This window comes from Lepus europaeus, chromosome 13, assembly GCF_033115175.1.
Source record: "Lepus europaeus isolate LE1 chromosome 13, mLepTim1.pri, whole genome shotgun sequence".
In the NCBI taxonomy this organism is placed as follows: domain Eukaryota; kingdom Metazoa; phylum Chordata; class Mammalia; order Lagomorpha; family Leporidae; genus Lepus; species Lepus europaeus.
Window position 1 is genome coordinate 22,306,527 of NC_084839.1, and position 13,836 is coordinate 22,320,362.

A 13,836-nucleotide genomic window follows, 5' to 3' on the forward strand; every position below is an offset into this window, starting at 1 on the left:
CCCACATGGAGTACATGTGCAAAGGGAGCCCTATCCATTCAGCAGGCAGGGCTGCTCACAGGCCACGGCGCCCGCGTGCACCGTCTCCCCCACGCCTTGCTTGGTGAGGCCCTGGTCGCCGGGTGATGCTTGGCTTCTTCGACTTCTCCAACCCCCACCCCCTTCTGAAGGCCCCCTCGAGCTGGCGCTCCTCGGGCTTGTCTGCCTGGCTTTCCCAGCTATGCTCCTGGCGCCCACACCGCTGGAGCAGGCCCTGGTGCACCGCTGGTGCGATGGCGCGGGTCAGGGAGCCAGCAGGCGGGTCTGTAGGAGCCTGGGAAGGCAGAGGAGCCGGCGGCAGCGCACCCTGCTTGGCTCCCTGCAAGGAGAGCGACCGCCAAGGGCCCCCGAATCCTGTCACACCAAGCTCTGGCTTGAAACCGAGGGGCAGCAGGCCATGGAGGTGCGGTTGGACGGGTTGGTGCAGGAACAGGTCTGGGCTGGAGGCAGGCAGGGATCTGAGCTCTCTTGGCGCAGCCAAAAGGTCCTCTCTGCTAGCCGCTGCGGAGCAGAACCCACGGGCACGGCCAGGGCCACGGCTCTGCTGGCTGGAGCCGCAGGGGAGCAGCGCCCTGCCGTCCCGCAGCTGCCCCCCCCCCCCCGTCTTCTGCTCCGAAGCGGGGCCATCCTGCCTTCCTGGACCCCGTCACTCATACCCGGGGTTGTAGGGGCGGATGCACAGGGAGCAGCGCGGGCTTCAGCTCAGCAGAGCTCAGCACCAGCCCCCAGCACCCCTCCCCTCCTCCTCCCTCCCCTCCTGAGTTATTCTTAGCAAGAGGTGACCTCAGAGTGCTCCTTCTGAACAAAAAATAACCCTGGAGGAAGTTGGTGGGTATAAATCTTCAATGAACAAATTCATACAGCTAGTAAACAGGGGCCGGGGCCCCACGGGGCCGGTCAGCCCCAGGGTCTGGTGGGCAAGGGCAGAAACCTTCCTTCCAGTGCCCCGTGCTGGAACCACCCACGGAGCACAAGGGCCCTCACAGGGCCGTATGGCCTTGTGACCAGGCAGCAGCCAGCCCCACACACCCTCCCTTGTCGCCCTCTATGCCCCCAGGAACTGGTGAACAGGGAGCTGCCTGGATTCACACACACCCACCCACCCCCGGGCTCGGGCCCACACGCCAGCTCCCTCCTCCCCGTCATGGGCACTGGGCAGCCTGCAGGCCCTGGCCCAGGTGCCAGCTCCCTTCCGAAGCCCCGCCCAGCCCTGCAGCTGGCTTCCTGTTTCCTGTGCCGGCTCACACGGCAGCATCCTGGCTCTCAGGGCCGAGCTGCCGACACACCAGGCCCAGCCCTCTGTCCTCAGACCCTGGCTGCCTTCCCCGCTGCCGCGCCAGCTCCCCGCGGTTATACCTCCCGCGTGTGCAGGCCAGTCCTGGACACTTTTCCACGCACTCCTGCGTGCATTTGCCACCTTGAGATGCTTGCTGAGGAGGCAAGGAGCCCAAGTCCTGAATCCTGGGTCTCTTCATGCGACACGTGATGGTAATGACGGTGGCCCCCACCTGTCTTCCACGGGGGTCACCGTGAGGTGAGGGACACGATCTTCAGACAGATTGCCTAACACTGAGCAGGAGTGGGAACGCAGCATGGCCTGGCTCGGTGGCACCAGGGTGGAAGACACAAGCTCTCCCCACCTGCTTTTCAAACTCTCAGGGATCAAAGACCAAGGGTTTTGGTTTCACACTTTTAAAAGTTCTCTATGTACCGAGCAGGGATGCTTCTGCAAAACATAAAATGCCACTGTTAAAGGAAAACACCAGCGGCGGGTGTTCGGTGCAGTGGTTAAGATGCCCGTTTGGGACGCCAATGTCCCATATCGGAGGGCCTGGCTCCAAGTCACGGCTCCACTTCCAGTCCCCACTTCCTGCTCATGTGTGCCCTGGGAGGCAGCAGGTGATGATGGCCAAAGCCCTGGGTCCCAGCCGCCAGTGTGGGAGTCCTGGACTGAGTTCCTGGCTTCTAGTTTCAGCCTGGTGCAGCCCTGGCTGTTGCAGGCGTTTGGGGAGAGAACCAATGGATGGAAGATTGATCTCTCTCCCTCTGCTTTTCAAATAAACATAAATCAATCAATAAACCAAACAACTTCAAAGCTCCTGAGCACTGATTCTGGAATTCCACACGGCAGGTAACAACGAGTGCTTCTGCGGGCGAGATCTGCAGAGCACGCTCCTCACTGGGCTTGGAACTTGTCTTCTGAGTGCTCACCAGCATTAACGCTACAAGTGGGTCGGGAAGGGGGAACTCTGCGGGGAGGGGGCCAAGACGGCTGACCTGGGCTTCATCTTCAAGCAAGGCTTTGATGGGCCGTGGCACTGGGCCAGGTGGAGAGAGGGGAGGCAGCGGGAGAAATGGGTGTGGCCAAAGGGGTGGCAGTGGGCTCCAGGGCAGGGGCAGGAGAGGTCAGATGAGGAGGAACCAGATGGAATATTCCAGAACTTGTCCCTTAGCAGACAGAGTCCCGGGAGACGCCTGAACAGAGCTGGGGCGGGGGGGGGGGGGCTGTATTTCCTGGGGCTGTGGGGGCCTCTTCTCTCTAGCACAGTGCATTGAAAAGAAGCCTTCTGAGCAGGGGCGGCTCCTCCACAGCAGGTGCTGGTACCTGTGCTGTGTCCGCTGTGGAGGGAGGGTGGGCGGGGCCTGGAGGGCACAGGGGGAGGTGGGTGGAGCTGGTGTAGGGGAGGGCAGACCCTTGGACACAGGTGACCACAGAAGGCAGACAGATGGGCCTTGCAGGTGAAAGGAAGAAGGAGCCAAAGACGCTCCGGCCTCGGCGCTAGGAGGCCACGAGCGGACCCAGCTCAATCCTCCTTGTCTGTCTGGACTGGCCGAGCACCGTGTGCACAGAGGAAGCCTCCAGGCCTCTGGCAGCGCCGCCTCGGCCCCATCTGCCAGGACCTGAGCCAAGCACCTTTCCCTGCAGGCTGGCAGGATGATGCGGGAGAGCTCCCGGCTACACCTGACCCCCACAGAAGCACGACGTCCCTTCCCGTCAGCTCAGGCCCCTGCTCCCCAGGCCGCTTTGCCCTCATTGTGTGCTTTCCCCCGCTGGGGCCTCGCCCCAAGTCCAGGGGGCTGCAGGGGTCGCCCAGGCCATGGGTGGCACCACAGCAGACCACGACTCGCACAGGCCGCACACTGTGGGCTGCTGAGAAGCCGACGCTGGCCCCCACCTGGAAGGCCTGCCCCCCGGCTTCCTGCACGTTTGGACTCCACTTCGCTCTGTGCCAAAGCGCTGTGGGAGGCGGCCGGGCAGCTGTTACAAACAGCCGTATTTTGCCAACGAGGAAGCAGCTCAGAAAGGCCGTGTAACTTGCTCCAGGTCACACAGCCAGGAAGCAGTCAATCCAGACGCTGCTTCCCCTGTCACACTGAGGCCTCGCTGGCCTGCCAGAGAGGACTCAGCCTTCGCTGGGGCTGGCTCGCTGACGCCTGAACCTGCCAACCTCTCGCCGCAGGTGCAGGGCGAACGCATCCGCACCACCTGTGTCCAGCGGAAGGGCCCCCAAGGCTCGGGCAGTGACGGACACAAGGCCACGCAGGCAGTGGTGCAGGATCTGAACCCAGGTCTGCCCAAAGCCAGGGCTTTTTCTTTCCCACGGGGAGCCTGCACCAGGTGGGAGATGCACATGATGGCCCTCGGCCTCTTCCACCCACTGGGCGGTGCCCTCTCCTCTCTGTCCACGGAGGGCCACCCGCCTGCCCGACTTCCTGGTGCCCTCTGACTCATGCTTTCACCCGGCGCTCGGGGCCGGCCTTCCCTCTGACTCGAGATGCACGAGGGTGCCTCAGGGGCCGCTGGGTCTCCCCTGGCCAGGGTGGGGGCCCCTGCGCCCAGCGCCTGGGTCTGAGGAAGCAGGAGCCTGCTATGCATGGGGGGGCTGCCCGCCCGGGCTGCCACGTGCCCCCTGGAGAGCACCCTGCAAGTGGAAACGCCTTTGAAGCCCCATTTTATCAATGTCATGTGAACGTTTCATTCCGGGCCATAAAACATCCCTTTGCTTTAATATTAGAATGTTGGAAATCACTCACCAGTTAAATTACTTCACTTCCGCCCCTCTTCCCTGCCGCGTCGCCAAGCAGAGCCAGCCGCCGTGCACCTTGGTTCGGGCGGACTCTCGGCCCTCCCGCCCCCTGGGGTCCCGCAGCTCCCTGGCTCCAGCCCTGCTGAGAACTGGTCCTTGAAAGCAGAGTTACAAAGCCAGAGCCCTTGGATCCCCTCATTCTCAGCTGGACGGGGCTAAAAGAAAGGAGCCAGCTGTCCGTGGTGTCAGGCAGCAGTCACAGCTCCCCCTCTGCACCTAAGGCATGGGGGGGGGCCCTGCAGGGCTCAGCCCCGACCCCTGGGGCTGCCCGCAGACCTCAGCAGCCATGGCTCCCAGAGGCCTAGACCCTGACCCTCCTCTGTCAGGGACCACCAGCAGACCCCCAGGCCTCAGTCCTTTCCCTGTAGGCCAGGGGGTGCATGTGGCCCTGGAGGGAGGGGCCTGCGCGTCCAGCCTGAGATCTGGCCAGCTCTCAGCTGCCCCTCCAAAGTGAGGCCATGAGTCAGGGGCCTCGGCCAAGTCCCTGCTCCAAGTCCTGCCAGCCCAGTCGCCTGCACTTTCGGGGCCTCTGGTTGTTGCTACAGAAAACAAGGGAGTGTGAGGGTGGCTGCGGGGCTCGAAGAACAGGCAATGTGAGTGAGGACTGCAGCTGGACGGGCTTGCCACATCAGCTGCTCACCACTCCCCCAGGTCCCTACAGGACACACGCACCTGGCCACTGACTACGGCACGTGCACGCGGACAGACACTCACCGGCGGGTGCTTGCGCTTCCTCCCGGGCCTGCCCACCTTCCGGGCGGTGGTGCTGGGCTCCTGCCGCTCCTCCTTGCCACGAGGCTCCTCCTGCTCTTCTCCTTCCTGTGGGCACAGACACAGCCTGTGAGGCCAGAGGCTGATCCCACAGGTGCATCCCCCAGGGCCGGCCTTGGCTTCCCTCCAGCCGAAGACTCCTCCCAGCCAAGGACAGCCAGGCTTCCCAGGCTGGGACACGTTGCTGCTGCCCCGCAGAGTGACGAACCTCTTTTCTGCGTGGCAAGCCCTGAGACTCCCATGGAGCCCCACTGAAACACAGCTTGGGGGGGTGCTGGTCCTGTGGTGCCTGCAATGCCAGCATCCCGTATGGGAGCCGGTTTGAGTCCCAGCTGTTCCACTTCCTGTCCAGCTCCCTGCTAATGCTCCTGGGAAAGCAGTGGAAGATGGCCTGAGTGCTTGGGCCCCTGTACCCTTGTGGGAGACCCAGAAGAAGCTCCCGGCTCTGGCTTCTGCATGGCCCAGCCCTGGCCACTATGGCCATTTGGGGAGTGAACCAGTGGATGGATAATCTCTCTCTCGCTCTGTGTCTCCCTCTCTTTCTCTATAATTCTGCCTCTCAAAATAATTAAATGAACCTTAGAGAGACAGAGAGAGAGAGAAAGAGAGAGAGAGAGGGAGAAATCCATCTTCAGGGTCCTTGAGGACAGCCTGCTGCCCTGCAGACTCCACCTCCCTCTCCTGTGGGCTGCGTTTTCCGACCCCCAAACTCCCAGTACAGACTGTGGTAAAGGACTTGCTTCTGAGCTAGGAGTTTATTTGTAAGGGAAAAAAAAATCTTCCCAAGCAAACAATCACATTAGTGATCTACCCAACGAACCATCGTCATCGAAAAGAAACATTCCATCTGCTGACGTCTGAAGAGTGCGCGCTGCCGGACGAGAGGACGGCGCAGGAGATGGAGGGCACCTGCCTCCACTGTGAACACCGCCGCCCGGAGCCTGTGGGCCGCACCACCGGCACCGCACAGGCGCGGCTCCCTCGGTCCCCCCGCTTGGCCTAGGTCTGGGCCAGAAGTGTGTGGCGCTGGCTGCACCCCCACCCCACCCCCGCGCTGTCCTGGTACCGGCGCAGCATCAGTCCTACACCTAGAAAGTCCTGCCTCGCTGCTCCAGCCTGGCCACAAACCACCCACAAGTCCATTCTGACTCAGCCCGGCTCCGGCATGACTAAGCCCCGGCGGCAGTGGCATTGGGGAAGGAGACACAGGGGGCCCTGGCCCAGCAGAGGGACAGCAGGTGGCTCTTGACGGTCGGCGCAGGGTCAGGGGTCGAGGATGGACTTGAGGCCCTTGGAGGTGGGGATGGGGGGCATGAACGCCCAGCACGGCTGGCACCGTGGAGCAGGGAGGGAGGCGGGGAGGGGGCAACTCCTGGCCATTTAACCGAGATGGCCCTCCACGTCCCACTCAACTTTCATTTTCTGTGACTTCAAGATAGCATGTGGTTTGCCACTTGCATTTTCAGGTGATGGGGGTGGGGGACAGGCCAATGGAAACCAACTGCGACCAATTGCCGGGATCTGACCACGGGGACAGCATCACTGGCCCTCTGCTGGGCGGCGGTGGCAGCTGGCCTCTCCAGGCACACCCGCGGGATGGACCAGCCCAGCTCCAGGCCTCGGAGGCCTCCGAGGAGGTGCGAGTGGAGGGCGAACGTCCTCTTGGGCCTCAGCAGCACAGGTTGAGTAGGAGAATGGCCGGAGGCGAGCGGAGGACGCGGGGCACTGTGGGGTGGGGAAGGTGAGAGGTGCCCCCAGGAAGCTGCCAGGAGTCCCCCGGCTGGCCTTGGAGAGTGGTGTCACTCAGCTGTGCTGAACAACGTGGCAGTGGGGACCAAGGCATCACAGGGGGAGTCCTTAAGAAGCCCAGCTCAGAGAGGGTCTGCAAGAGAAGGCGGGGGCGGGGGGCAGGGGTGGGGAGGGACCCTGGACCCTGGACCCTGGAGGGGCCCTTTCCAGGGAAGCATCGCAGAGAGGCAGTGGGGGCAGGAAGGCAGCCAGCAGTGGGTGTTCTGGAAGGCCCAGCCCAGGGAGGGCCACGGGCACACGCCCCAGGAGAGGTGGGCCTGCTGCCTCTGAGCTGTCCTTGGGAGATTCCACAGCCACCCCATTGAAGAAGGGCTCGCTTGGTCCCCACAGGGAGGAAATGGTCCCTGACGCAGCCTGACGCCTGTGACGGCTTCGGCGGGATCCACTCAAGAGTGGGAGGGCTGGGGCCCCGGCGCCGCTGTTGGTCTGATCCACCCCGCTAAACAGGCACCGTCTTGGTCAGCATTTACAAAACCGTCAGGGGCCGTGTGAGGTCACGGCCAGGGCATAAGACAGGAGCCCAGCGTGCGCGCCCGCCGGCACCAGCGCCAGTCTCAGGTTCTTTGTCCACAGAATGGGCGTACGAAGGAATCCACTGTGCCTACTCCTCGGGTTTTGATGGGCAGATGAACAAATGATTCGTCTCCCTGTCTGGTCTGGTCCTTGCTGACTCCCCGGGGGCTAGAACAGATTCTAGAGAAACTCCTACTGTCTAGGAACCCTGGCCTTGAACAATTTCTAGGACTTTCTTTTATTCTGAAATCATCAGCAACGTGAAAGCTCCTGATGGGCACAAAGCAGCCGTGACAGACACGCCAGGCTCCCCTCTGGGGACGCCACAGGTGACCCCTGTCGCCTGCACACAGCGGCCACCCCTCGTCCTTGCCTCACCCGCTTTCCATGCTGCAACCTAACCCGGGAGACAGGTGGGCCAGGGGGCGTGCCGGGGACCAGGCAGGGGCGCTGTGTGCCAAGCCTGTACCAGCACTGCGGCCTCGGGCACCCCTGGGTGGTGCTGGAGGAAACTGAGTCTCCACAACAGCACCCAGCTCTGGGCGACTCCCGGCCCATGCGCTTCCCAACAGGCCCTGGGGCATGGGATTTCCCGCGAATACATCGTCCCGCTGCGCTGCGGGTGCGGGGCTGACACACGGACCGGGTGAGCAGATGGCCCCGGGCCGTGCCCCTCCAGGGAGGCGTATCAAGTGGTTCCTTCATGCATCGGTCACGGGGCCTGTTTTATTCAGTCTCTTTGCTGATGGGCTGAGCGAAGGAATGTAAACTATGCTTATCAAATCTGGAAGGAGCAGTGAGTTAGGAGGCGTTGCGAATGCTTGGGAAGAGGAGGCTCTGATGCCCGGCCCGGGAGCAGCTGAGAGCGGTCACACATTGGGCAGGGACACATGTGCGCCCAGGTCGGTTTCCTCATGTGTCAAGGATGGGGCCCGAATGAGTCAGACCTTCCAGCGGGGGAGGGAAGAGCTGGGCTCGGGAGCTGGGCGGGGACTTTCTCTGCCTTTGACTTCGGGGCGCGCGGCAAGCTGTCTCACTTCTCTGAGCCTTGCTTCCCTCATCTGTGACCTGGGGGATCACCCAGTCGGCTTCACGGTCGCGGGAATTCAGTGAGTAGCTGACACGTGACAGCCACCCGAGAACTGCTAACTTCCTCCCGGCTCCACGCGTCCTGACCAAGACGTTTCACAGAAGCACCTCGCTCCCTGCAAACCCCAGCTCACAGCCCTGCACGTGCAGCTGTCACTCACGGCACAGACGGACGCCAACATCTGGCAGAGCGCTGGGGCTCCCTGCTCTTTCCCAAGTGCAGAGCCCTCGCAGAGGGGGCTCCCGGGGCCCGAGGGGCAAGCCCCCCCCCCTTCGGCTGGGTGTAGGAAGGGCCTGGGGTCTGGCTGGATTGCCTGGGTCTTCTCTCCACACTGGGTGCCCAGCAGAGCACAGCAGGTACAGAAACAGCTGCTTCCCTCTCCGGCACCTTGGCACACAGCTCTTCTGCCCAGCCCACCTTCCCCGCTGGCTTCCCAGCGAACCTGAACTCCCTTTCCCAGTCTCGCTGCCTCTGGGCCCCTCCTCCCATCCCTTACCTAGACCGAGCCGATAGGCCTGACCCTTCCTCTCCAACAGGACAGGCCACTCAACAAATGCAGCTCACACGCACACAGACGCACCCTGCCCCCAGGAGACAGGTGTCCCCTCACCCCTCTGGCTGAAGTCAGTGCCACGAATCAGCTTCTTCTTTTTTTTTCCTGACAGGCAGAGTGGATAGAGAGAGAGACAGAGAGAAAGGTCTTCCTTTGCCATTGGTCCACCCTCCAATGGCCATTACGGCCAGCGCATCTCGCTGATCCGAAGCCAGGAGCCAGGTGCTTCTCCTGGTCTCCCATGCGGGTGCAGGGCCCAAGCACTTGGGCCATCCTGCACTGCCTTCCCGGGCCATAGCAGAGAGCTGGCCTGGAAGAGGGGCAACTGGGATAGAATCCGGTGCCCCAAGCGGGACTAGAACCCGGTGTGCCGGCGCCGCAAGGTGGAGGATTAGCCTGTTAAGCCACGGCACCGGCCACGAATCAGCTTCTGCAGTGGGCGGCGCTCTGCCTGAGCTGCCCAGCACAAAGCTCTGTGCAGCCACAGCCACCGCAGGATGCTGCACCTGGCGCGGCCACGCCAACGACGGCAAACCCACCAGGCACTCACAGGGACAGAGGCGCCAGCTGACCCTGCAGGGGCAGCTCTGGCTGGACAGAGCTGGGGCAGAAGCAGCAGTCACTTGGATGCATTCACTTTTGGAGCCCCCCAGAGCCCCCACCTCCCAAAAGCCCACCCACCCTCCCTGATGAGTGACTGCTACGTAGTAGGTGCTCAGGAAATTATCCAGGCCAGACACAGAGCCGGGGGCACACGGACACATCCGCAAACGGCGCAGGAGGCTCCGGTGCCACTGGAATCTCTATGACCTCAGAGTCCGGGACTCACTTTCTAGGCTTGAACCTAACTGTCGCTTTACGTTTGTTTAATTCTTTCCAGCTTTCAAAGCACTTCACACTGGAAGGCCTCTTAGATTGGGCGGTTCCCGACAGCCTCTCTCTGAACTTCTGAGGCTATGATTTGACCTACATTTGCACGCAGCTCACTGCACGGATTATTTTAAGTCACGTACGACTTCTCTGATGAGCCGGGCTATGCCGATGATAATCTCTCCCAGCTACAGAACGTGGCGATGGGCAAGCATCTCCACACGTTACTCTGCTTTATTCCTGCGCTGTACAGGCAGCACAGCCGGGACTCTGAGGTTCACAGGAGTTATCTGGCTTGTAGCGACTCCTGAGAAGGGATCCTATAGAACCCAAATCTGCACCTCTGACCCCAGCCCGTGGATCCTTCCAGCACCTCGTGCCAAGGACCCTGCAATGCCACGGTCCACTTGCACACGTGTGTGCACACAGATGCGGTGACAGCACAAGCCTGCAGGCAACCCAAGGTGAAGGCACGCACACAGACGACAGACGCACCCTGCCCCCAGGAGAGAGGTGTCCCTGGAGGCCCTCACCCAGAGCCAGCCGGGCAGACATCCATGCTCCCTTCAGAACTTAAACCTGCTGCTTCGGACCCAGCATCGGTCAGCAGATGTCTCCAGCTGGTGTGCGAGTCGAGGGGACGAACTTGCGGGGTCCAGCCAGCCACTTGCTTGGGCCCCCTGGGACAAGAAGCCCGTACAGCCCCTGCCAGTTGCCTGGCTGGCCTCCCAGAGGCTGTCTGTGCTCATGGAATCGAGTGCAACGAATCAGCTCCTACACTGGGCAGCACTGCAGGACGGTGTACCCGGCACGAGACCACGACAAACCCACCAGGCGCTCACAGGGACAGACGTGCCAGCTGACCCTGCACGGGCAGAAGCAGCAATCACTTGGGTGTGCTCACTTCCGGCCGCCCTCCAGAGCCCCCACCTCCCAAAAGCCTGCCTACCCTTTCTTTCCATTCCTCAGCGATGATATCTAACAGACATCAGGGCTTCAAATTGTAATTGCAAGGCAGGCCACACCCCTGCAGGGCAGGGGGCCACGGGCCCAACGGCCCCCTGCTGAGTCCCTGCAGCTCCTGAGCGCTTGCCCACAGCAGGTGCCCCATATGCGCTAAATGGCTGAAAATGGCCATGCCTGAGGTTTCCCAGGCCTGCAGCCCTGCCTCCACGGCCTGGGCCTCACTGTTTTCTGCAGCCAGTGGAAGGGGGCTGCAGGCCGGGCCAGACCTCACACCCACGAAGCAGCACATCCCAGCCAAGGACACCGGGGGGGGGGGGGGGGGGTGCCAGTGAGGTCACAGGGCCAGGCAGGGGCGAGTGCGCCCGAGCTCTCCTGAGGGCCCACTGTGTCCTGGATACAAAGATAAGCAAGTGGGGAAGGCGGGGAGGAGGCAGAGTAGACGTGCACACAGCAGCTAACGCCGCCGAGGCCAGCCGAGCGTGCCCGCAACTCTGCTGGCAGCCACCTCCGCGGGCGCCCAGCCCGCTCCGCTGGCTCTCGCAGCAGCCCACCCAGGCTCTGCACGGCCCTCACCTTCCAGAGGAGCCAAGATAAAATTACTTTGCAGCCGTGTGACCCGCGCCAAGTCTCTGAACCTCTCGAAACCTCAGTTCCTGGCCTGTTAAATGGGAGAACGGGGGCCGGTGCTGTGACATAGCAGTGCCGGCATCCCATACGGCTCTCGGTCCGAGTCCTGGCTGCTCCACTTCCGATCCAGCTCTCTGCTGTGGCCTGGGAATCTGCCCAGTTGCGGCCATTTGGGGTGTGAACCAGTGGATGGAAGACCTCTCTCTCTGCCTCTGCCTCTCTGTAACTCTGCCTTTCTAAAAATTAAATAAATATATATTTTTTAAAAATGGGGATAATGACAATAGGCACCTCTTGAGTTACCGTGGGAATGAAAGGAGCTAACTGACATTCAAAGCAAACTCCTTTCCCCGCCCAGCCCGCCGTCCCCACATTAAATGGGAGGATGCCCTGTGGCTCTCTGCAGGCCTCCAGCCCACCTCCCAGGTGCCCTGGGACAGCGGCTCCAGCTCCCTGCTCTGCCTTTCGGACCCTGGCCCTGGGGGATCCACCCCCTCACACCGCGCTGGGCTCATCCTGACATTTAGGGCAGGAGAGCATCCCCCAGTCCCCCAGCGGCAGCTGCTCTCCTGGCCCCCTGAACGCAACAATGGTCCCCCATCCAGAGGTAGATCTCCCTGCCATTTGCTTCTGTGTTGCTTCTGTCAACAGGTGACAGGACCTCAGGCCTCCTGTGCCTGCAGAGGAGAGAGAGAGAGAAGTTTCCCTCACACGCTGGGCTCCCAGTGGGGCAGGCACCGTGGTGCAGTGGGTTAAGCCATTGCATGCACTTCCTGCATCCTGTATTGAGTGCTGGTTCGAATCCGGGCTGCTCTGCTCCTGATCCGGCTCCCTGCTAATGGCCTGGGAAAGCAGTGGAAGATGGCCCGAGTGCTTGGGCCCCTGCACCCACAAGGGAGACCTGGAGGAAGCTCCAGGCTCCTGTCTTCAGCCTGGACAGAGCAGGGCCATCGCATCCATTAGGGGAGTGACCCAGTGGATAGAAGATATCTCTCTCTCTCTCTCCTCCTCTCTCCACCACTCTGCCTTTTAAATAAATAAATGAATATTTTAAAAGCAAAAAATAAATAAATAACCCCCTGGTGCTTACCTCCCATGCCCTGTGGGGCCTCCCTGGCCCTAGCCCACAAAGGTGCAGGCAGGGAAGTGAGGGAGTGACAGGGAACACACAGATGAGCACACAGAGCGACCCCCAGAACGACCCGTCAGGCGGAGGCAGGCGTCACGTGGCAGAGGCCAGATTGAAGCACGGCTCTATTTCCAGAGTGCAGCCGGCCCCGCCCAGGACTGGCTGACCGCAAGCTTAATTAAACTTGACATACAATCATGCCTAACTTAAGCACAAAACCTAGGTCCTGGGTGGCTCACGTGTGGGCACTGCGGTACATCACACACCTGCTGTGGGAGACCCAAGCATCGGGTCACCTCCACAGAGCTCAACACACACGGCCATGATCCGTGCTCCTGAACAGCAGGGGGCAAGTGGCTTTTCCTCTAAGGGACCGGCATTGACCACCTGAAGCCCAGAGCCGGCCTCAGCGATGGTGTCGGGGCACTGGGGGGTCACAGAGGCAGAGTAGGCCCAGGAGGGGCCCACAGACCCGTGCAGCAGCAAGAACGCAGAGACCAGGGCTGGCAGGGAGCTGCCCAAGGATGCGCTTGTGCTTTCGTACCAGAGCCGAGAAACCCTCAGAGCCTGAGCGAAATCAGTGCTTGCCAGGCCTCTGGGCTGGACTTCGAGGGGCAGCGCTGGCCATATATGTGCACTCACACGCCTGGACATGTCTACACGTATACACATATGTGTACGTGTGGCTGTGCTCCCCAGCACCAATCCTCGCGCGCACACACTGCCCTTCTATTGCACAGCAGGACAGGGTGTAACCGGGCGCTGCTCAAGAGGCCCCTTCCTCCTCGGGGTGGGGGGCCAGGCCCCCCATCTCTATCTTCCTGCCCCCACTCTCTCACTAGCTCCTCTAGGGACGGTTACTTGGCTCACCCAGCAGACCGTGGAGCCCTCCTGCGTGTTACTCAGGTGTCCAAGTCTGGAGCAAGAGAGGGAGGGAGGGGAGAGGCGGAAGGAGTGGCAAGCAGCAGTGCGTCCATGACAGGGTCTCCCCTGCACGTGCACACAGCCTGCATGCCAGCTTGCGTGTGCGAGAGCCTGCAGGAAGTGAGGTGCCCCCAAGCCCACCCAGGGCGGGGGCAAGGCTCTCTCTGGCCATCCCGACTTCCGGTCTAACAGCACGCTCCAATCTGCAGCAGAGGCCCCTGGAACGTCCATGGTCGCCTTGCCTGCTCCCTCTGCCCACCAAGGGCCACCCCCCACAACCTGCACATCCCCTCTAGGCTCTTGGCCTCCCTGCTGCTCCCCTCCCCACTGTCTCCGGCAAGGCCTGTCCCTTCCCTCTGCAGCAGCCCCACTGACCAGCTCACCTGACCACAGTCAGGGCTGTCTCCCCCTCGCCTCCCAAACAGCCCCCACCCTGCCCATCGTGTGGTTGCCGGGC

General features: G+C 61.9%; 1 protein-coding gene across 2 annotated transcripts in view; it reads right to left on the reverse strand.

Moving 5' to 3' along the window:
• DNMT3A (DNA methyltransferase 3 alpha) overlaps positions 1–13,836 on the reverse strand; it is a 94,736-nt gene that overhangs the window by 51,003 nt on the left and 29,897 nt on the right. For both annotated transcript variants that reach the window (XM_062209076.1, XM_062209075.1), the window contains exon 3: positions 4,842–4,946. In XM_062209076.1, coding sequence (XP_062065060.1) covers positions 4,842–4,946 — 105 coding nt within the window. The remainder of the gene's footprint in view (positions 1–4,841; positions 4,947–13,836) is intronic.